This window comes from Acinonyx jubatus, chromosome E2 (genome assembly GCF_027475565.1).
Source record: "Acinonyx jubatus isolate Ajub_Pintada_27869175 chromosome E2, VMU_Ajub_asm_v1.0, whole genome shotgun sequence".
Lineage (NCBI taxonomy): Eukaryota > Metazoa > Chordata > Mammalia > Carnivora > Felidae > Acinonyx > Acinonyx jubatus.
This window is the reverse complement of record NC_069396.1, coordinates 18,540,279-18,562,792: the sequence shown is the minus strand read 5'-3', so window position 1 is coordinate 18,562,792 and position 22,514 is coordinate 18,540,279. Positions and strand designations below refer to the sequence as shown.

General features: G+C 44.4%; 1 protein-coding gene across 2 annotated transcripts in view; it reads right to left on the bottom strand.

Moving 5' to 3' along the window:
* Positions 1 to 4,374: 4,374 nt before the first annotated feature.
* Positions 4,375 to 22,514, bottom strand: part of GFOD2 (glucose-fructose oxidoreductase domain containing 2) — a 33,970-nt gene continuing 15,830 nt past the window's right edge. The window contains exons 2-3 of one of the 2 annotated variants that reach the window (XM_027076007.2): positions 10,990 to 11,335; positions 4,375 to 5,938 (exon numbers count right to left, since the gene is read on the bottom strand). In XM_027076007.2, coding sequence (XP_026931808.2) covers positions 5,040 to 5,938; positions 10,990 to 11,248 — 1,158 coding nt within the window. In that variant the 5' untranslated portion in view covers positions 11,249 to 11,335 and the 3' untranslated portion in view covers positions 4,375 to 5,039. The remainder of the gene's footprint in view (positions 5,939 to 10,989; positions 11,336 to 22,514) is intronic. The other variant, XM_027076006.2, reaches the window with a different exon arrangement.

Sequence of the window (22,514 nt, the reverse complement as noted above, 5' to 3'; positions counted from 1 at the left end):
TGCCTTGGGACACTGTTATTCCCCGGTGAGAGCTCACTAGTTTTTCTGCCTGTGGTTCCTTCCCCAACCAATCCACCCCACTGATCCTGGTACACACACACCTGAACCTGATGGTGTTGCTTCTCCCTGGCATGTTGCTCCTCTTGCTCCAAGTGCCTTAAAAACTTTCCAGTGGTGGGGCGCCTGGGTGACTCAGTCAGTTAAGCATCTGACTCTTGATTTCAGCTCAGGTTATGATCTTGTGGTTGATCTTGCGGTTTGGGAGTTCGAGCCCCACATCGGGCTCCAGGCTGATAGTGTGGAGCCTGCTGGGAATTCTACCTCTCTCTTTGCCCCTCCCCTGCTCTCGCTCTCAAAATATATAAACTTAAAAAACAAAACAAAACATAACTTTTCAGTGGCTTCTATAAGTCCCTGACCAGCCACAACTTTCTTACTTTCACTCTGCACATGGGCCTTCTCCTGCCTAAAGTGCCTTCATTCCTTTACCCCTCCACCTGACTAGTGCACTCTTACCTTGAAGACTCGGGCACTTTACTCCGTGCTGAGCCAGGCAGCACCCAGTGTTGCCCTACGTCATAGCATTTACATATTACTGCCGTTGTGGGTTAGAAATGTTCTTGGAACTAGGTTGTGAACTCCCCAAGGGCATACATCATTGCATTGCACCCATCTAGTGGAGAGCCCCCATAAAAGACACAAAGATAAGGAGACCGAGGTGGGGAGCTGAGGAAGTCGCAGAGGGCAGGTCAGGATCTGAAAGGCTGAGGGCATCCAAAGTCCAGAACCATGTGCAGGGCCCCTCGAATACTGGTTTGGCAAGGTCATTGGAAGGGATAGGGTGGGCAAGCCCAGAAAGAAGTAGGAAGAAAATGCGCATCATCCCAGGCTGCTTCTATGTTTAGGAATCACTTGGAAGCTCACTGGCCTGGTGGCAAGACTACAGGGCAAGTCATGGGGTCAGGACATTTTTGCCCATACGTTTCCCTGGTTAGTGACTGAACCACCCCAGAAGATACTGTCCACAGGGACCATGCAGACCAAATCTTGTCCATAGGGATGAGCATGGATTCTTTGGAATTTCTCAGAGGTAAAGGACTCTTCACATAACTGAGTTGACTGCCTCACTTTATGGCTGAGGGAGGAGAGACCTGGAGAGAAGTGGCCTTGCATGAAATCACACCCTGGGCACCAGGGAGGCAGCACTCTTTCCTGAACCTTGTAGATTTGTGGACCTGAAAACTCTGGCTAAGGCCTGACCCAGGCCAGCACTGACAAGGAAACTCTGTTCCTCTCTTCCAACAAGTGGCACAGGAAATACTCAGTAACCAGCAAAGAACTGATCTATATTTGCAGGTCTATTACCTGATAGGTTTTCCTAAAGCAGGGTGGGTGACAATAGCCACAGAAAGGAACAAGTAACTACTATTGTTCCTAGAAGCTCAATCTAAGGGGGAAATGCTGAGTAGGATGCAAGGAGACAGGTATCACAGAAGAGCAGAGGACCAAGGCTGTGGGACCTTGAGGTGGGTGTGGGTGTTGGGACTGCTGTTTTGCCTAGGGAAGCAATGAAGAGGCAGCCCTTCAGCTGACTCTTGAAGGAGATTTGGGTGGCCTTCCAAGCAGGGGATACACCAGACACAAAGCCTTGCTAATATAGAAGTCAGCCTCACTCAGGAGGGCCATTTAGCATGGCTGAAGCAGAGGCATGGACATCAGGAGACCAGGTTAGACAAGTCTGGGAGTGATGAGAAAGGGTGCAGGCAAGGAGGGATCTTGGCCTGATATTTTGGAGAGGTCATGTGGGCAGCAGTGAGAAGGGTAGAATGAGGAAGGGAGACTGGGAACAGGGAGGTGAGGAGACTGCTGATTGTCTGAGTGAGTATGAGGCCTACAGTTGGTTGGGGGGTTGAGAAATAAGCAAAAAGTATTTTGAAAGTTCTTTTCTGGCTCTTCCTGTAAGCGGCCTGAGGTGATCTCTGAAAATGGTTCGCTATTCACTTGACCTGGAAAACCTGACAAAATCATGCCAACAAAAGTTTCAAATCTTTGTGTTCACTTTAAGAACACATGTGAAACTTCCCAGGTAATCAAGGGTATATACATCCGAAAAGCCACCAAGTATCTGAAAGATGTCACTTTGCAGAAGCAGTGTGTGCCATTCTGTCGCTACAATGGTGGAGTTGGTAGCTGTACCCAGGCCAAACAGTGGGGCTGGACACAGGGTTGGTGGCCAAAAAGAGTGCTGAATTTTTATTGCACATGCTTAAAAATGCAGAGAGTAATGCTGAACTTAAGGGTTTAGATGTAGATTCTCTGGTCATTGAGCACATCCAGGTGAACAAAGCCCCCAAGATGTGGCATAGAACTTACAGGGCTCGTGGTCAGATTAATCCATACATGAGCTCTCCGTGCCACATTGAGATGATCCTTACTGAAAAACAAAAACAAAAAACAGATTGTTCCTAAACCAGAAGAGGAAGTTGCACAGAAAAAAAAGGTACCCCAGAAGAAACTGAAGAAACAAAACTTATGGCCTGGGAGTAAATTCTGCATAAAATAAATGCAAATAAAAGCAAAAAAAAAAAAAAAAAAGTAAGTTATTTTCTGGTTGTTGTTAGAGAGAGGAAAAACAAACTCCATTTTCAGAAGCCTGGAAAAACTTCATTCACTCTGACTCCAGGAAGATCCTGAAATTTAGGAAACGGGACCTGGGAGGTGATGCTGCTTTCCTCCAGGAGGGGGCGGTGCAGGACAAGCCTGAACCCACGTGCAGGCACAGTCCATCCTGAGGGCCAGAACCCTGCTGACTTCCTAGGCCACAGGCACTTGGGCCATTTTAAGGTACATCTCCTCCCCAGGACCAACCCAAGAAATTTATAATGGTAAAGATGTCTGAAGGATGGCCATGGACCTAGGCTCTAGCGAGTACCAACAGAGGACCCCAGGGCCCTCACAAAAGTAGCTGTGCACCAAGCCCACTGCACTCTGCCCTAGGACTTCTGGGAACCTGTCTTTGTCAACAAGGGATTTGTTGTAGAGCCCTATAAAACCTAAGAAATGCCACTGTGGGGCAGTAAACCTGAGTCAGGTACAATTGGGAAAGGTGCATGAGCTTTCTTAGTAAATCCCCCAATTTAGGAGGGATCCCATCTTCCTAGTAACACACAGAGGGACTGACCTGGAGTCAGGAGGAAGGGAACAGCCTCTCTGAACTCTACCAGCATCCTGCCTCGCAGGGCTCTCTGTAGTCCTTCCTTCTCCTAGTTGAGGGCAGACAGATTTCTGCTGCACAGAGAAGGCAGTAACCTGGAGGGCAGGACCTGAGCGGGGAGGGGCAATGTCTGGGCACTCAGTCTCTAAGATCTTTAAGTGCTGGGGAAAGAGTAGGTCAGGGTCAGTCTCTGTAGTCAGATGACCCTGACCATGCTCCTCCTTGGCTCCATCACTTTTAACTTATAGGAGGCAAGTAACTTTGCCCCTCTCTGGCTCAGTTTCATGATCTGAATAATGAGAATATTAATAGTAGGACCTCACAGAGTGGTTTGGATATCAAATGAAATATGTGTGAAGTGTCTCCGGGGGAGGAGCATTCAGTAAGCACACTCCCCAGCACTAGTCACTGTTATTTTAGCTCACAAGGACAAAGTTTTAAATCAGGACCACACACAGGAAAATAGGCCTACTGACTTCTAGAAAGGGTGCCAAGAAGAGGGAGATTTCCCTGAGCCTTTCTCTCTCTGGCAAGGAGCCCAGGGCAAGGCAGAGAGAGTGAAGTTTAGAGAAGGGAAGAGTTCAGTCTAGGCTTAATCCTGGCAGGCTGGCAGAGGAAACGAAGGGGGTGTATGTGTCCACTTCCCCGAACCCCCGACCCACCTCACCTCTGATTGACTTCGTTAAAAGGCAGTCCCAGTGTAGAATAGTTAATAAAAAGCATGGTTGGTGACTGGCTATCTAGGTCAGGCAGCGTTAGGCTGTACCTACTCCAAGGGCAGTGCATCCAGGCTCCCTGGGACCACTTCTCACCTCCCCTCTCCCAGGGTTTCCCGGAGCCAAATCCATGGTTGTAGGAACAGAACTCTTCCTGACCTCCAGCCCGGGAAGGTCTTAAACTCTCCCTATCTCCCTGACCTGCCTACCAGGTCAGGGAAGTCTTGAGGTTAAGGAAGTCTTGAGTCTTGTTCCCTGAGAAAAGACTTTTCCTTGGAGGACTCCTGGGATTCTGTCACAAGGGAATATGCCCACCAGACCATGATGGATCCAGGGCAGGCCAGATCTGCTGTGGCCACAAGGAGAGAGAAAAATATAAACAAACTACAATAAACAAGCCTCTCATTATTAAAGAAACAGAACTTACCAAACAACCAATTGCCATAGTGTCAGACTTTCTGATTTATTAATATTTATCAGATATTCCAGACTCTCCCCGTCTCCTCTCCACCAAATCAGGGACCCTTTGCCCCAGGTCAATAGCCCCTGAGAGCTCACCCAATGAAGAACCCACTCCTCCCTGCCAGGGAAGGGGCAGCCTGGAGGCTGGAAAGGCCTGGGCATATGGGAAGGAGGGCAGGTACGGATCCCTGAGGGATGGCTTGCTGCCCTCACCATTCCTGAGATGCTCTAGCCCAGGAAGGGCATGAAAACAAGGCTTCTTGTCGTTTTCCCTCAGGCCTGAGGAATCAGCCAAGCTGGGTCCTTGCTGTGCTTTCTCACCTAGTTACAGCCACAAATAGGCTGAAGCAGCCTCCAAGTCAAGCTTTTGCTGGCTCTGCTCACCAGCATGACTATGCAGAGACCTGGGGGCAGCTCTACTTGGCTACACTGTGGGAGCTGCTAGCCCTCAGCTATACCACCACCCTCCAAGTCTTGAGCATTGGAGGGGGTGTTTTCCCAAGGCCACCTTGGGCTTCACCTGGACCCTGCCCAAGTTGACTCATGAAATGAAATACACTATGTATGCAATGGCCAAGACCTCCTGTCTCATCCTTCTGGTCCCTTCCCATCCCTTCTGCCCCATGGCAGGGAGCCCACGTGCAGGCTCACAGGTTATTTCGTTGGAGAGCTTCGCATAGGTTCTGGTTGGCGTCAGGTTCTTCCGTCATCACCTCCACGGCCTCCCACTCCCCAGATCTGCTCGACCTTTTGATGGCATCCACCACACTCTGCATGTACAGCCCATCCTCGAACGAGGCGGCCATGGAAACAGGGATGTGGTCCCATGTGCGGCGGTCCCCCTGCCCCTGGAAGGACTGGCGCAGGGCCTGCACCATGTAGACCATGCCCTTCAGGTAGAGCAGTGGAACATCCTGGGGCCCCTGCTCAGGCAGCCCTGCACCCACAGCCAGTGAGTCCCTCAGGAGCAGCTCCTCTTGTGTGGCAGAGTTCTTTTGCCCATACAGGTCAGCTCCTCTGGCAACAAGACGTCCTGCAGAGCCCACCACCATGACCTCGTGCACAAAGGCACCTGGCATGTTGAAGTTAAGTGTTACCGTGCTGCACACGCCTCCATCCATGAGCATCTGGAAGAAGCAGAAGTCATCACTGGTGACATGTCGGATGCCACGGATGGCTGCATTCTGCCTCACAAAGGTCTTGAGCAGCCCATGCACCTTCTCAGCTCTCCGGCCAGTCAGGTGGGTCAGCAGGTCCACGATGTAGGTGCCCATGGTGTGCAGGCCCCCACCACCCATAAGCTCGTCGCAGATCCAGCCATAGTTGGGGCTGAGCAGGCTGCCTGAGTAGATGCGCGCATCGCAGATCATTACCGCGCCCACGTAGTGCTCCGCGATCAGCTGCTTCATGCGCACAAAGGCAGGCAGAAAGCGCAGCACATTCCCCACCAGACTCATCAGCTGTGGGTAGTAGCGCGAGGCTGTCACCATCCGGAATGCATCCACCGAAGTTGCTGCCTTCTCACAAACCACATTCTTCCCAATACCTGAGAATAAAACACACCAAAAAGTCTCAAAGTTCCAAGGGATTTACAATGAAGGAAAAAATATTTTCTTGAAGGCAAATGAACTCGGAAAAGCCTCCTGTATCAGATGATGGCCTGGGACAAGAGGAAAGGCAACAGCTTGGATAAAAATGGTACCTGGTGACTGGGACTGGAGAACAAGCTATAGACTGCAGAATGAAGAGTAAATTCTTAAGGGGAAATGAAAGGAGTAGAGGTAGAAGGTGCAAACCAGGAATGGCAAGTAAAGAGAGGAGGTATAATATGTAATTTTATGGGGTGCCTGGATGGCTCAGTCGGTTGAGCGACCAACTTCCGCTCAGGTCATGATCTCACAGCTGGTGAGTTTGAGTCCCGTGTCAGGCTCTGTGCTGACAGCTTGGAGCCTGGAGCCTGCTTCAGATTCTGTGTCTCCCTCTCTCTCTGCCCCTCCCCCACTCACGCTCTCTCTCTCAAAAATGAATAAACATTAAAATTTTTTAAAAAAATCTGTAATTTTATGTGCCAACCCAGCTAGGCTGTGGTGTCCATCAAATACCAGTCTGGACATTGCTATGAAGGTATTTTTTAGATGTGAATAGCATTTATTTTAAAACTTCTTTAATGTTTATTTTTTGAGAGAAAGAGAGAGAGAGGCAGAGAGTGAGAGGGAGACACAGAATCCGAAGCAGGCTCCAGGTTTGGAACCGTCAGCACAGAGCCCGACGCGGGGCTCCAATTTATGAATTGTGAGATCATGACCTGAGCGAAAGCCAGATGCTCAACTAACTGAGCCACGCAGGTGCCCCTATTTTATTTTTTTTTTTAATTGAGAGAGAGAGATGGCACGAGTGAAGGTGGAGAAAGAAGGAGAGAGAGAAAAACCCACAAGGGGGAGAGGGAGGGAGGGAGGGAGAGAGAGAGAGAGAGAAGCAGGGCTTGTGTTCACCCAAAGCAGGGCTTGAGCTCACCCGATGCAGGACTCAAACTCACGAACCATAAGATCATGAACTGAGCTGAAGTCAGATGCTTAACCAAATGAACCACCCAGGAGCCCCTAGATGTGATTAGCATTTAAACCAGTATATTTTGAGTACATCAGATCACCTTCCACAATTTTATCTAATCAGTTGAAGGCCTCAAGAAAAAAGACTGGGGTTCCATGGAGAGGAAGGAATTCTGCCTTCAGACTCAAGTTTGCAACATCAACTCTTGTTGGAATTTCCATCCTGTTGTCCTACCATGTGGATTTCAAATTTGTCAACTCCTACAATCACGAGAGGATTCTTTAAAATAAATTCCTTTCTCTCTATATATACGCTCATTGGTTCTGTTTCTCTGAAGAACACCGCCTAATACACATGGGCTGGAGAGAGGACATGCTTGTGTACCTTCATACATTTAGTAGATCACCAGCTTTGGGCAAAAGTATTTAATCTATACTCTAGGGGATGGGCTCTGTACTCTCAGTTGCAATTGCAGAAAGGGCTCTAAGATTTCCCAAAGATTGTTCTCTAAAAACACTGATCCAACAATTTAGTGTAGTCAAAAGGCCAGAAAATGTTTGGCTCTGGTAGGAAGGGAAAGAAAGTAAAATTAACCCTTATGCTCTCATGCCTGTTCCGAGTATACTATAGGTGGGATGGACTAAGAGAGCAAAAAAAGCCTTAGAAAAAGCCCCGAAGAGAGCTAGAACTGGGCAGCTTCTGTTTTAGGAAGCAGAAAGGATCACTATTTTTAAGATGTTTTAAGATGAAAGCTCATGAGGGTATGAGCAGTCCACAAGACAACAATACCTGGGATACTCCTGAGAGCTTGGGGTGGTTCCCTATGTTAATACCTCCAAAGAAGTAGTGGGTGCCAAACCAAGGAAAGAGGTCCTTACACTGGGGTCTTGCAGGAGGGGGCCCTTCGGGGAGAATAGCCCCTGACTGTTATCATGATCTGCTCTCGGAGAATCTCTAATGCTTCCTTACACATGTGAGATTTTAGGATTAGGGACTGGAGAATCACCATACTGGGTGACAATTTGGCCACCTGAGTGCAGAACACATATTGCTGACCAGGAAAGTAATGAGGAAATTAGATTCTCAGACACAAACACCTCATCTGAGGGCTGTAGCTCTGGCCAACCCAGAAACTACCTGCTGTAACTATTCACTGTAGGAACTGGGGTGGACACTGCAGCATGGGGCAGAAAGGAGGTGGGCAGGGGGGAAAAGGACTTTTGTGGCTCCTGGGAGTTTGGTGACGGTAAAACCAGGATAAGGAAATTTCAGTTCCATGTCATGAGAGGTCAGGGAAAGGGGAGAGACCTCCCATTTTGAGCCCAAACAACAGGGATGCTTTTTAACTTAAGACTCAGTAGTATCATCAGTAGGGGAGCTAAAGGCCATCTTAAACAGGCTCCTGCAAGGCCAGCCGCACAGGGTCTTTAACTTTAGGAGGACCTGGGTTATCTTGAAAGACATATTTAAGTTATCTAGCATTCCCGGGGTACCTGGGTGGCTCAGCCGGTTATGTCCAACTTCAGCTCAGGTCATGATCTCACAGCTCGTGAGTTCGAGCCCCGTGTCGGGCTCTGTGCTAACAGCTCGGAGCCTGGAGCCTGCTTCGGATTCTGTGTCTTTCTCTCTCTCTGCCCCTAACCCCCTCACATTCTGTCTCTGTCTCCTCAGAAATAAATAAACATTAAAAAAAAAATTTTTTTTTTAAAGTTATCTAGCATTCCTGCTAGGAAGCCAAAGGAGAGATCAGAGAAGCTGGGAACTGATTTTTGTCTCCAGGGAGTGGGAAAAGCATGAATGCTGAGTGCTTATTAGCTCAGATTTTTTGGAGGGTGAACAAATTTCAAGCTGCAATCTTTTCTCCAGCTCATATTCTCCAGATTACCCAGGAGTGAAGTGCCCCAGAGCACCTCTTTGTTCACAGGAAGTAAACTTCATGGTCACAATATGCTCAGTGACTCCTTTGGGGTTTGAGTGGGCAGTGCCTCAAGGCAGGTCCAGCTGACATGGCTCTCCCAGTCCCACCAACTTGACCCTGGGACTGTGTGTCTATAAGAACAGACCAAGGACTCATTCACACCCTCTTCCTCCTGACAGTGAGAAGACAGATGACCCTGCTTCACTGAGGGCTGGGACATAAGATTCCAGAAGCCTCTGGTCATTCCTGTCCTTCCTATTTGTATTAAAAGATCCAAAGTCTGGTGCTTTCCTATACCAGGAACCAGAAAACAGCAGGCTTGTAGCCAAAGAACTTGGGATTTCCTCTTTCTTCCTACACAGCTTGGCAATGGTCTCTGTGAGAACCCTAATATATAAGCAGACTGAGAGCCTCTAGAACTCTGCCTCTGGATACACCTGGCATCACCAGCCTGTATTCATGTCACAGGGATGGCAGGAAGTCAAGTGACCACAATAGCTTGATCCCCCTGAATTAGCTTTCTGTTAAAGTGTTGGCATAGGCCTACTTCTAAACTCAATCTGAAAGCCATTACTTGCCCTCCTAAGAATCTAGTGTCCAGTGAATAGCTCCAGTGTCACACATCCTTAGAGTGCTCTCTGGAAAAGACAAACCATCTACAATTTTTGGCCAAAATGTACATGCATGCCCCCAAATCAACAACCAGACACTCATGTTCTTACTCACTCCAATGAACGTTTGTCCTTACCAATGCATTAGGCAAGAGGTGACAGACATTCTCTTCTCAGAACAAGGGAAGCAAGTAGCAATGGCTTGGACTCTCCATCATGGTAGTGTCCAGGAGGAGTGGTCAAGCCTAGTGGCATACCAGTTTCTGGGCCCAGAGATCTCTGACTGCATCAGAGAAATATTTTGCTCCTATCACCTTCATTAAATAATTTCTCTGTCGGGGCGCCTGGGTGGCGCAGTCGGTTGAGCGTCCGACTTCAGCCAGGTCACTATCTCGCGGTCCGGGAGTTCGAGCCCCGCGTCGGGCTCTGGGCTGATGGCTCAGAGCCTGGAGCCTGTTTCTGATTCTGTGTCTCCCTCTCTCTCTGCCCCTCCCCCGTTCATGCTCTGTCTCTCTCTGTCCCAAAAATAAATACACGTTGAAAAAAAAAATTAATTTCTCTGTCAATTAATTATATGCTACCTGAATTGTCTCATTTACTTTGTAATGTGTGTTATCTCTAGTCTCTCCAACTGAACTGTGAAATCTGAAGGCAGGGAGGGCTCTGATCCAACACTGCTTTGAATGTCCTGAATGACATCAGGACAGTGCCTGGCACCTAGAAGGCATTAAAAAAACAAACACCAAACAACAACAACAACAACAAACATGCTGGATGACTATTTACTGGCTTGTTTTCCTACTAAATTAGATTCTGATTTACATTAGAAAAAGAGAAAAGGTCGCCCAGAGTTGACTGGGAAGAGATGCCCAACAGGATTTGCAGGAGAACAGCTCAGCAAGCCCTATACTGCCTTGTGCTTCCCAAGGGGGCAGACATGTGAGCTGGCTGTCCTGTGGATCCTGTCAGGGAAGCCCAGCACTGTCCGAGGGCCTTCCTGACTTCTGGAACACAAGATTGCAAAATGTGGCAGGAAGGGTGTGCACTCAATCTAGTGAAGGACTGACAAAACATGGGAAATGGCAGCCTCGTTACACCCTCCTCTCCATCCTTTCTGAGGTGCTACGTGCCACGGAAATGGAAGAACAAATACATCAGTCACAATTTCCCATTGCCCAAGTCTTTGAACTCCGACTTCAAACAGGCCAACTTTACATTGCATGAAGTGTAATGATCTCTGGTCCCTGTGACAAGACAACTCTTGGCATATGCTTAATTTTTGCTCAGGGAGTTACTTATGGGAGGCAGGCAAGCCTGGAGCATTTCTTTCCACAGCTGTAACACCCCCAGTGTGCCCTCCCCAGGACGGCTCTAAGGGTGAGTGTTGTCCCAGAGTACCATTACCTGCAGACCAAAGCCCAAGAAGGACCACAGAGGCCCAAGAGGAGAACAGTGACACACAAGACACCACCCAGAGGGAGATATATCCTACCCTTGCTATCGTCTGACTATCCGTACCTAGAGCCTTCACAGATATTTGCCGGGTGAGTGGAGGGGGGATATTGATGCACACAAGATCCACGTCTTGATGCAGCAAGACATCATCGGTCCGGCTGGTGTAGAAGGTGATGTTCATCTCCTCGGCAAGCTGCTTTGCTTCCTCCTCAGTCTTCCCCCACAGGGCCTCCACGGTGAACCCTTCTGCCCTCAGCAGTGGGACCAGAACCCGGGCAGAGCTGCCGGTCCCAAACACGCCCACTCCTGGGAGCATCTTCATGCCGGCTTCTCTGTTCACCAACTCATCTCCTCACAAGAGCCTCCAGCATGAATACGACCTTCCCACAGTCCTGGTCAAACATGGCTCCTGGAACAGCAAGCATTATACTGGCTATTAGTGGATGGCATACTCAGCCGAGGCTATCTTCTGGACTTATTTGGAAGCAACAAGTTCTCTGCCACAAAAGCACAAATGAAATACTGCTCCAAAATGAAAAGCTGCAAAAGCTTTTCCCATGGAGACTTAAGGATATTAGCAATATACATCTACTGAAAGGAAGAAAAATGAAAAATGAGTAAAGCTGGGTTAAATCTCTGTTCTGTTACTTAATGTTTTGTGTGACTCTGGTCCAATCATTTAACCATCAGGGCCTTAACTGTAAAAGTTCATGATTTTATGATATTAGATTATAAAAAGGAAAAGAGGAGTGGGAAACAAAAACCAATACAAGTTGGAAGAGAACTACCTAAGTGCTGTACAGATTATAATTTAAAAGTTTATGGTACCAAGCATAGAGAATGTTCACTAGAAACAAACAAAAATTTTTTTTCAACTACCAAACTGGCAATAATAGTAACAGGAAGTTTAAAATGGTATTTTTTGTATAAGGATATTCACTCCAACATTGGCTATGATAGGTGAAAAACTGGGAAACAATCTAGATGCTGAATAACAGTAATGGGTAAGATAAATAACATTATGCAGTCACTGAAAACCAAGGGGATAGAAAGCCCTCAATGACCTGCAAGACATCACCATATGTTCACTGAAGAGGGAAAACAAAACAATATGTGAAGTATATCCATTTTTTTAAAGCACAGAAAAAAATAAATATATATGAATGAAAACATATAAGGATATCTATAATATTATCTGTAAATATATTTCACACCTGATACTAGAAGGACCAGAATACACCTGAATTTAATAATGATTACTCAAATTATGAGATTATGGATGAATCTTGCTTTTCAAACATTGCCAAATTTTATACAATGAATATGTCTTACTGTGGAATTTTTCCTTCTGATCACAAGGGTTATTAAATGAAATAACAAACAAACAAAAGTCTTCTTGGAAACCAAGATGAGATTTAGGTGTGCTTAGGGTATCAGGTTTCCCCATACAGCAGCCCCTCTGCTAAACCAGTGGTACCCACTCTGGCTGTGTGTTAGGTCAATGGTAACTCCATACCCACTGAGTCATATAAAGGGATGAAGCTGTGTCACTGTCATTTTCTTTTCATAGTAAATTAAATTCTTTTTTTTATGTGTGGTAAAATACACATAAAATTTACCATCTTAAACTTTTTTTTTTTTTTTTTTTTTTTAGAGAGAGAGAGAGAGAGCGAGCACAAGTTGGGGAGTGGAGTAGGGCCAGGGGGGAGAGAGAATCTTAAGCAGGCTCCATGCTCAGTGGGGAGCCCCACAAGGGGCTCGATCTCATGACTATGAGATCATGACCTGAGCTGAAATCAAGTCGGATGCTAACCCAACTAAGCCACCCAGGCACCCCTTAACACATTTTTTAAATTTTAACTTTTTATATGTTTATTTATTTTGACACAGAGAGAGAGAGGAAGAATACGAGAGACGGAGAACGAGCAGGGGAGGGACAGAGATGGAGAGAGAATCCCAAGCAGGTTCCGCTCTGTCAGTGCAGAGCCCAACATGGGGCTCAAACCAACAAACTGCACGATCATGACCTGAGACAAAATCAAGAGTTGGATGTTCAACTGACTGAGCCACCCAGGTGCCCCAAATTTTAATTTAAGTAGGCTCCACACCCAGTGCAGAGCCCAACACGGGGCTTGAACTCACAACCCTGAGATCATAACCTGAGCTGAGATCAAGAGTCAGACACTTAATTTACTGAGCCCCCCAGGTGTCCCATCTTAACTATTTTTAAGTGTACACGTTCAGTGATACATTCATATTGTGCAACCATCACCACCACCTACCTCCAAAACTTTTCATCTTGCAAAACTGAAACTCTATACTCATTAAACAGTAACTCCTCCTTCCAGTCCCTCTCCCTAGTCACTGTATATATGTGTGTGTGTGTGTGTATATATATATATATATATATATATTTTTTTTTTTTTTAAAGTAATCTGTACACCCAACATGGGCTTCAAACCCAAGACCCTATTACCTCAAGATCAAGAGTCATATGCTCTACTGACAGCAGCCAGGTGCTCTAACCATTCTACTTTCTGTCTCTATGACTCTGACTATGCTAGGTACCTCATAGAAGGGGAGTCATAGTGTTTGTTTTTTTGTGATTGGCTTATTTCACTTAGCATAATGTCCTCAAAGTTCACCCATGTTTTAGCATGTGTCAGAACTTCCTCCCCTTTTAAATTCAAATAATATTCCATTCCATATGTATATACCACATTTTACTTATCCATTCATCTGTTCAGACACTTGGGTTGCTTCTGTATTTTAGCTACAACAGATAACGCGTCTATGAACATGGATGTTCAAATACCTCTTCAAGATCCTGCTTTCAATTCTTTTGCATTTATACCCCGAAGTAGAATTGCTAGATCATACGGTAGATTTTTAAGTTTTTGAGGAACCACCATACTGTTTCCTATTGGGGCTGTACCATTTTAACTTTTTTTTTTTTTTTTTTTTTTTTTTTTAATTTTTGAGACAGAGAGAGACAGAGCATGAACAGGGGAGGGTCAGAGAGAGGGAGACACAGAATCTGAAACAGGCTCCAGGCTCTGAGCTGTCAGCACAGAGCCCGACGCGGGGCTCGAACTCACGGACTGCGAGATCGTGACCTGAGCCGAAGTCGGCCACTTAACCGACTGAGCCATCCAGGCGCCCTATTTTAAATAATAATTTTATAAACACTTTACATTCCCTTAGTCTTCCAACTATCTTTTAAAAACCTTACCACTGATCTTGCTCACCACAAATCCTAAATTTTAAGAAGTTTTATCCAAACACACAACTTTGCTGTTCTACTTTAATCCACAATAACACTGCTTCATTTGCATCTCCTCACAGATCAGAGTCCACCTATTTTCAGTTTTTTTTAAGTTTATTTATTTTGAGAGAGAGAGAGAGAGAGAGAGAGAGCAAGCGGGGAGTGGCAGAGAGAATCCCAAGCAGACTCTGTACTGTCAGCGCAGAGCCCAATGGGGGGCTCAAACCCATGAACCAAGAGATCATGACCCAAGCCCAAACCAAGAGTCAGACGCTTAACTGACTGAGCTACCCAGATGCCCCAACCTATTTACAGTTTAAAGGAGACATGGTGTTCCTTTAGTAACTCCAAGTACTAGGGATATACATCTCTTCCCTCCCTATCCACAACATCCTCCCACCTTTCTGGTCATTTCTGAGTGCCACTTTTGGGGTTCCCAGCTCCTTCAATGCTGAGGTTTTTGAGGTTCAAGTCATAGGTGTCTTCTTTTCTTCTTGTTCCACATACTCTTTCCACTCATGTCCAAAGTTTTATCAGTATACCAGGGACTCCCAAATCTGCAGAATAAGCCCAGATTTCCCTCCAGAGTTTCACACCCACATATTCTACTCCTGAATATACACTGATGTTCTATAGTTTCCATAACCCACACAACCACATGACTAAATCTGAACAGAAAGAGTAAAGTGAGATGGTGAGAGCACCTGAAGTGAAGGCTTCAGAGATACCTGAGTTCAATTTCTGGCTTCACCAGTTCTTATGCAACTCTTTTCATGGGTAAAACAGGCCTAATGCTATTTAGCTCCCAGGGTCTTCTGAAGATTAAATGAGGTCAAGTTTTTTTTTTTTTAATTGTTTTTAAACATTTATTCATTTTTGAGAGACAGAGTGTTGAGTGGGGGAGGGGCAGAGAGCGGGAGACATAGAATCCAAAGCAGGCTCCAGGCTCTGAGCTATCAGCACAGAGCCCGACGTGGGGCTCAAATCCACCAACTATGAGATCACACTCTGAGCCAAAGACAGACGCTCAACTGACTGAGCCACTCAGGTGCCCCAAATGAGGTCCAGTTTTAAGTGCCTAGCCAAGTATATATGGTCAGCATTTAATAATTATCATAAACCCTCACTCAAACATTTTCTTTCCATATTCTCTCTCTTATGGAATGTTACTATCATCAACTCAATTCTTTAGCCCAGAAAGCTGGCCATCATCCATAACTTCTCTATTCTCTTACCCGTACAAGTAACTCATCAAGTCTTATTGATTCTATCTCTTTATTATCTCTTAAATCCATCCCTTCATTGTTATCCCCTCTGTCACTGCCCTAGTCTAGCCCCGAGTACCACTCACCTGGATGACTGCAACAACGTTCTACTTTATCTCTCTTCCTTCCATCCTTTCCTTCCTTCATCTAATCCTCATATTGTAAAGAGATCTTTCTAAAATGCAAATGGGATCACATCACTTCCTTCCTTTTTAAACCTTTTTTGACTTCTCACTGGACTCACTATAAAGTCCGGGTTCTTTAAAAAGATTTTTTTGTTTATTTACTTTTGAGAGAGAGAGAGAGAGAGAGAGAGAGAGAGAGAGAGAGAGAGAGAGAGAGAGAGAAGCTGAAGCGGGCTCCAGGCTCTGAGCTGTCAGCACAGAGCCGGACGTGGGGCTCGAACTCACGAACCGTGAGATCATGACCTGAGCCGAAGTCGGAAGCTTAACCGACTGAGCCACCCAAGCGCCTCTATAAAGTCCAGATTCTTAAACAGCACCTGCCTGGGTAGCTCAGTTGGTTGAGTGTCCGACTCTTGATTTTGGCTCAGGTCATGATCCCAGGGTTGTGGGATTGAGCCCCTCGTCAGGCTCCAAGCTCAGTGTGGAGCCTGCTTAAGATTCTCTCTGTCTCCCTCTGTCCCTCTCACCCATTTGCATTCTCTAAATAATAATAATAATAATAATAATAATAATAATAATAATAATAATATAAAATGGATCCTTAAAACAAACAAACAAACAAACAAACAAACAAACAAACAAACAAACCACTTCACAAAGTCCAGATTCTTCAGTATGACTTATAAGGTCCTGCATGATCCAGAAATCTTCAGACAGGTCTAGCTTTGTACAGGGTCACTTTCAAAGATTATCTCAAAGAGAAATGGGTTTCAAAACACATACTTAAATAACAGAGTAAGAAGAACACTCTGCAAAATTGTCAGGTATAAATCAACTAAAAGTTGGGGAGACAGTTACTCAAAATCACAAAAATGGCTTCAGAGTAACTGATGAAGAGTATGTTTTTTCTTTCTGAGAAAATTAAATAGTGGAGAACAGTTGTTTATTTGGACCCTTTTATATCATATTAAAAGCATATCATCTCACAAAAACTTGTACATGAATGTTCATAGGACAATCTTTCTTAATAGCCAAAAAGTTGACACCTAATGTCTATCAACTGCTGAATGGGTAAACAAAATGTGGTATATCCATGCAATGTAGTATTCTTCAACCACAAAAAGTAATGAAGTACTGATACAAATTACAACAAGGATGAACCTTCATTATGCTAAGTGAAAGATGCTAGTCACAGAAGGCCATTTATTGTATGATTCCATTTATAGAAAATGTTCAGAACAGGCAATCCATGAAGACAGAAAGTAAATTAGTGGCAGGGGATAGTGGGGATGGAGGATTTGGGAGGTATGGGGGGGGGGGGTGTCCAACTTTATTCTTCCTCATGAGGTTATTCAGTACCACTTGTTGAAGAGACTATTCTTTCCCCTGGATGACTCTGATATCTTTGTTGAAAAACAGTTGACCATAAATGTATGGGTTTATACACAGACTCTCAATTTTATTTCACTGCTCAATTTGTCTGTCCTTATGCTAGTACCACCCTGTCTTGATTACTTTAGCTTTACAGTAAGTTCTGAAGTCAGTGTGAGTCTTCCAACTTTGTTCTTTTTCAATATTGTTCTTGCTATTCTGGGTCCTTTGCATTTTCCTATAAAATCTAGGTTCAATCTGGGATTTTGGTAGAGATTGTTTTGAATCTGTAGATCAATTTGGGGAACGCTGTCATCATAATATTAGGTTTTCTGATCCATGAACACGGTATGCTTTTCCATTTACTTAGGTCTTTAATTTCTTTCAATGATATTCTATAGTTTTTAGAGAGTAACACACTTTTTGGTTAAATTTTTTTCTAAGTATTTAATTTTGTTTGATGCTATTGTAAATGGAATTGTTTTCTTAATTTCATTTCAGTTCTTTTGCTTCTAGTATAGATACAAATGTACTATGTAAACTACATGTCTATCTTAGGGGTTGGTTGGCTGGTATTGCCTAATACAGAATCCTATACTGCTTGACCCTACCTGAAGGACACCTGTGCCTCTGTGAACCACTGAAACAAGCATGACTGGGGCTAACTCCAGACCCCAGTCAGCTTCCTGTGCTCCTGTCTCTATCCTCTGGGGCTGTGGATCTTGGCTTGCCTCCTGTACTCTACCATTGGGTTTTATCTTAATCATCTTTCTTTCTAATAATGATGAATAATGTCTGTGGACTCTCAGCTATGTCTCTTTCCTCTTTGCTGATTAATTCTGCCCTTAGAGGCTTCCTTTCTAGTTAGAAACAGGTAAGTCACATAGTGTTTTCTATAATTATCATGTCCTGGACTTCTCCTCTTCAGCTATTTTGGTCACCTTCTGCATTTGCAGTTTGTTATTGTTTTTGTTGTTGTTGTTTTTCTACTTTCAGATCATGGATATTCTGGGAGCCTGAGTGTCAAATCTGTAGCACTAGACAAGTAAGGTTCTGCATAAATTTTATGGGTCATTAATTACCAACAGCTATAAGGGCCAGAGGAGTGAAACACAGCCACTATAAGCAAAGACGTCCACGTTCTGTCACAATTCATGCCCAGGGCACACTTACTCCTCTCTCCCACTTCATTCCTTCATGCTGTAGTTATATGTGGATGTATGTTTGCATGGGTGGTTTAAAAGAACAGAATGGATTAGAAGACATTTTAATAACCTCTGTTTTACTACAATGACTTAAAGGGCAGCTTCATCAACACCCATAAAGGGGCATCAGCTGGCCTCTGAGGAAGCCAGATGGCATGAAGCTAGGCAGGCTTGATACTAGGTATTTCCTGTTCAAGCAGGCAGAGCTGGTTTCCCTTTTTTATTTCAGTGACTACCCTTTTCTAACCCCTAAAATTTCCCTACTCCCAGCCCCTAACTTTCTTGTATATATGTAGACCTTTTGCATTCTCCAAAGATCTCAATAAACTCAACCCTACCTAGCTCACATGCATTCCAATCACCACACACTGGTTGGGACAGGACTGGCTATATACACCTTCACAAGGCTATGGGGAAGATAGCACAGAGGTTAGAGGCATGGAATCTAAAGCCACCTTGCCTGGCTCAAGTTTTGACTCTACCACTTACCAGCTAGGTAACCTCAGATAGGTTTCTTAATTCTTAATCATTCTATGCTTCTGTTTCCTCATCTGTAAAATGGGGATAATTGTATCTACCTCATAGGGGAGTTAAGGATTAAACGAGTTAATATTTGTAAAGCATTTCTTACAGGGCTTACTATTATAGATAGTAAGTCACTGTACACACCATTTTTAAAAATTTAATTTAATTAAAAAATTTTTTAACGTTTACTTATCGAGAGAGAGAGAGAGAGAGAGAGAGAGAGAGAGAAAGAACAGGTGGGAGAGGGGCAGAGAGAAAGGGAGACACAGAATCTGAAGCAGGCTCCAAGCTCCAGGCTCCAAGCTGTCAGCCCAGAGCCCAATGCGGGGTTCAGACTCAGGAACTGCGAGATCATGACCTGAGCTGAAGTCAGACGCTCAATCGACTGAACCACCCAGGTGCCCCTAATTTAATTTTTAAAAGTGTGTCAATTTTGTTGATCTTTTCAAAGAACCAACTTTTCTTTTTTTTTTTTTTTCAACGTTTATTTATTTTTGGGACAGAGAGAGACACAGCATGAGCGGGGGAGGGTCAGAGAGAGAGGGAGACACAGAATCGGAAACAGGCTCCAGGCTCTGAGCCATCAGCCCAGAGCCTGACGTGGGGCTTGAACTCACGGACCGCGAGATCGTGACCTGGCTGAAGTCGGACGCTTAACCAACTGCGCCACCCAGGCGCCCCCTAACTTTTCTTTTTTAAGTAATCTCTACACCCAACGTGGGGTTTGAACTCACAACCCTGTGATCAAGGGTCACATGCTCTTCCAACTGAGCCAGCCAGGAAGCCCCATACATCCATAATTTTTAAAAAGATTTCTATGACTGACTTAGATGTCTCCTTTTCAAAAGCTGTGTAGGAATACGAAGATAATATTCTGAACTAATATGCAGTGAAATGCAATAGGCCAAACAATGTTTAGTATAACATATAGTACATCTAAGTCCACACAATCCCATTTTGCAGATGAGGATACAGAAGCTCAAAGAGGCTAGACAACTTTTCCAAGGTTCTGCAGCTGGCTGTGTATGTTAGAGCTGCCACAACCAGCTGTGAAGCCCTGGGCAGATTACTTAGCTTCTCTGAGCCTCTGTAAAAACAGAGGTTTTATATGTGTGGAATAAATCTTTCATTCTTTTGTGAGAAGTACGAGCCAGGAAAGTTCATTCTGTTGCCTGGATCGGCAAGTACTTGCCTCAGATCCACCACTCAAACCAATGTTGATCTGTTCATACATCACACCTTTACTGAGGGCCTAACAGGTAGGCTGTAGAGATAAAAAGATTAAAAAAAACAACAACAAAACACCCCAATTTGGGGGCCAATAAGTCAGAAAAGTGTGTAGGAGCCAGAGCTGGTGGCACCAAGCACTAACCTGAGTTTGGACTTTCTGGGTCCAGCCAACGGGAAGTACCTCAAGGAGATCAGAGTCTTAGCATGACTAAGAGAATTTAATCCCAGGAATGTATGGCTGGTTCAACATTCTAAAATCAATTACTATAATCCACCATATCAATAGTAGTTAGTTATTAGACTGCATTAATTAGAAATGCAAATTAGGGGCTCCTGGGTGGCTTGGTCAGTTAAGTGTCCGACTTCGGCTCAGGTCATGATCTCGCCATCTGTGAGTTTGAGCCCCATGTTGTGCTCTGTGCTGATAGCTCAGAGCTTGGAGTTTGAGCTTTGGATTCTGTGTCTCCTTCTCTCTCTGCTCCTCCCCCGCTCACACTCTGTCTCTGTCTCTCTGTCAAAAGTGAGTAAACGTTAAAAATTTTTGTGTAAAAAGAAGAAATGCAAATTAAAACTTATTTAATACAACTACGCACCTACTAAAATGTCTAAAAATCAGAAAACCTGGTATCAAATACTGGCAAGGCCATAAAGCAACTGTTCATTCTTGGTGAAAATGAAAAATGGTAGAGCCACTTTGGAAACAGTTTGTCATCTTACAAAGTTAAATATACACTTATCATATAATCTAGTAGCCCCACTTCTGGGTTTTTACCAAGAAAAACAAAACTGATTTTTACACAAAAACCCGTATGTGAATGTCTATCTTCTAATGTTTAACACTAGTTTCATTTGTAACTGCCTAAACTTAGAACCAGCAAAAATGTCCTTCAACTGGTGGTTAATGGATAAACAAATAGTAGTGTATCATGCAATGGAATACTACTCAGTAATGCAAAAGAGCAAACTACTAATGGACTCAATGACAAAATGAATCTCCAGTGCATTATGCTAACTAAAAGATGCCAGACTCAAGAGGCTCTATACTGTGTGATTCCATTTACATGACATTACAGAAAAAGCAAACAGGGACAGAAAATAGTGATTGCCAAAGGTAATGAGTCAACTGCAAAGGGCTACAGGGAATTTTGGGGGGTAGGTGGTAAAGGAACTGTTCTCTATCTGCATGTCAAAACTCATAGAACTGTATACTTAAAAGGAGTAAATTTACTGATATGTAAACTATATTTAAATAAATAAATAAATAAATAAATAAATAAATAAATAAATAAATGTGACACCCTAAAAATGACACCGAAGTTCTAAGCATAAAATGACAAGTTGTAGTGTCATTTAGAGAAACAGGGAACCCAAAAGGCCTGGCTTGTTGAAACTTGTGCAGAAGCTGGGATTTGTGGATTCTGCTCTTCCCAGACTGGTGGGATATCATCTTACCTTCTGTATGCCTGGTCCATGGAGCCACAGCTTCTGCAAAATCATAGGAAGAGACCCATTCCCCACCATAGGGGTAGGCCAAATCCAGTCTTACCCGTTTTTATAAATTCTGGAACACAGGTCATATCCATTCCTTTATCTATGGCTACTTTTGTAATATAACAGCAAAGTAGGTGCAACAGTGAGCATATGGCCCACAAAATTGAAAATATTTACCATCTGGCGCTTAATAGAAAAGATTTGCTGACCCCTGCCCTATTCCATGAGTTATGAAGCTAGGAGCTTCAAATGACAGAATTTAATCATGAAGGTAGTCAGGATTATGATTAAAAACCATTCTACCTCATTGTTTGAGGAGTCACAGATTCTGGGAATTCTGGTGTTAACTGAATAATGTCAGAGAGGTCATTCAATCCTAGGCAGCTTGAGTAGGAGTCAGACCCTGGGCAGAAGGTGCCTATGAATACTTTACTACTAGATGCGACATGCAGAACTAAAACCTGTATTTCCCAGCCTCTCCTGCAAAAAAGACGCATCAAAGAAGATAAATATAGGATGAAGATACAGTTTGGTTGAGCTTCTGAGAACATTCTTTAAGGGAGGTAAGGAGGTAATCTCCATTGACAGGCACTTTCCCCCCTCCTTCTCCTTCCTTTTAGCTTTAAGTGCAAGATTCTATGGCTGGAGTTGCCACAGTCAAATGACCACCAGGAGGCAACCTGAGGATGGAACACAATTTCCCACAGACATTGGTACTAAAATGGTGAATCACCCTAAGGAACTCCATTTCATGGACTAGACAGGCATGTAAACACATTTGTTATTCACTACAACAGGTAGAGCAACAAATCTGTGTGTCACATGGAGAACAGCCATCATTAACAACAGGGGCCACAGGTGGTATGCAAGCAGGAAAGGCTTCTTGGAAGAGATGATGTAACAGGTCCAAGTTGGTCAGAAAGACAAGAGGTCACACAGCCTGTCCAACCCATCCAATGACAAAACCTTCCCTTTATTAATGGCCTGATTCTGTTCTGTGGCCATTTCAGTCCGAAAACTCTTCTGTGGATGGACTTGAAGTCCTTGGTCTTCTACACTGTGGAACTATCTGTGATGTTTCTAATGAAACTGTCATGTTTCCTCTAAACTT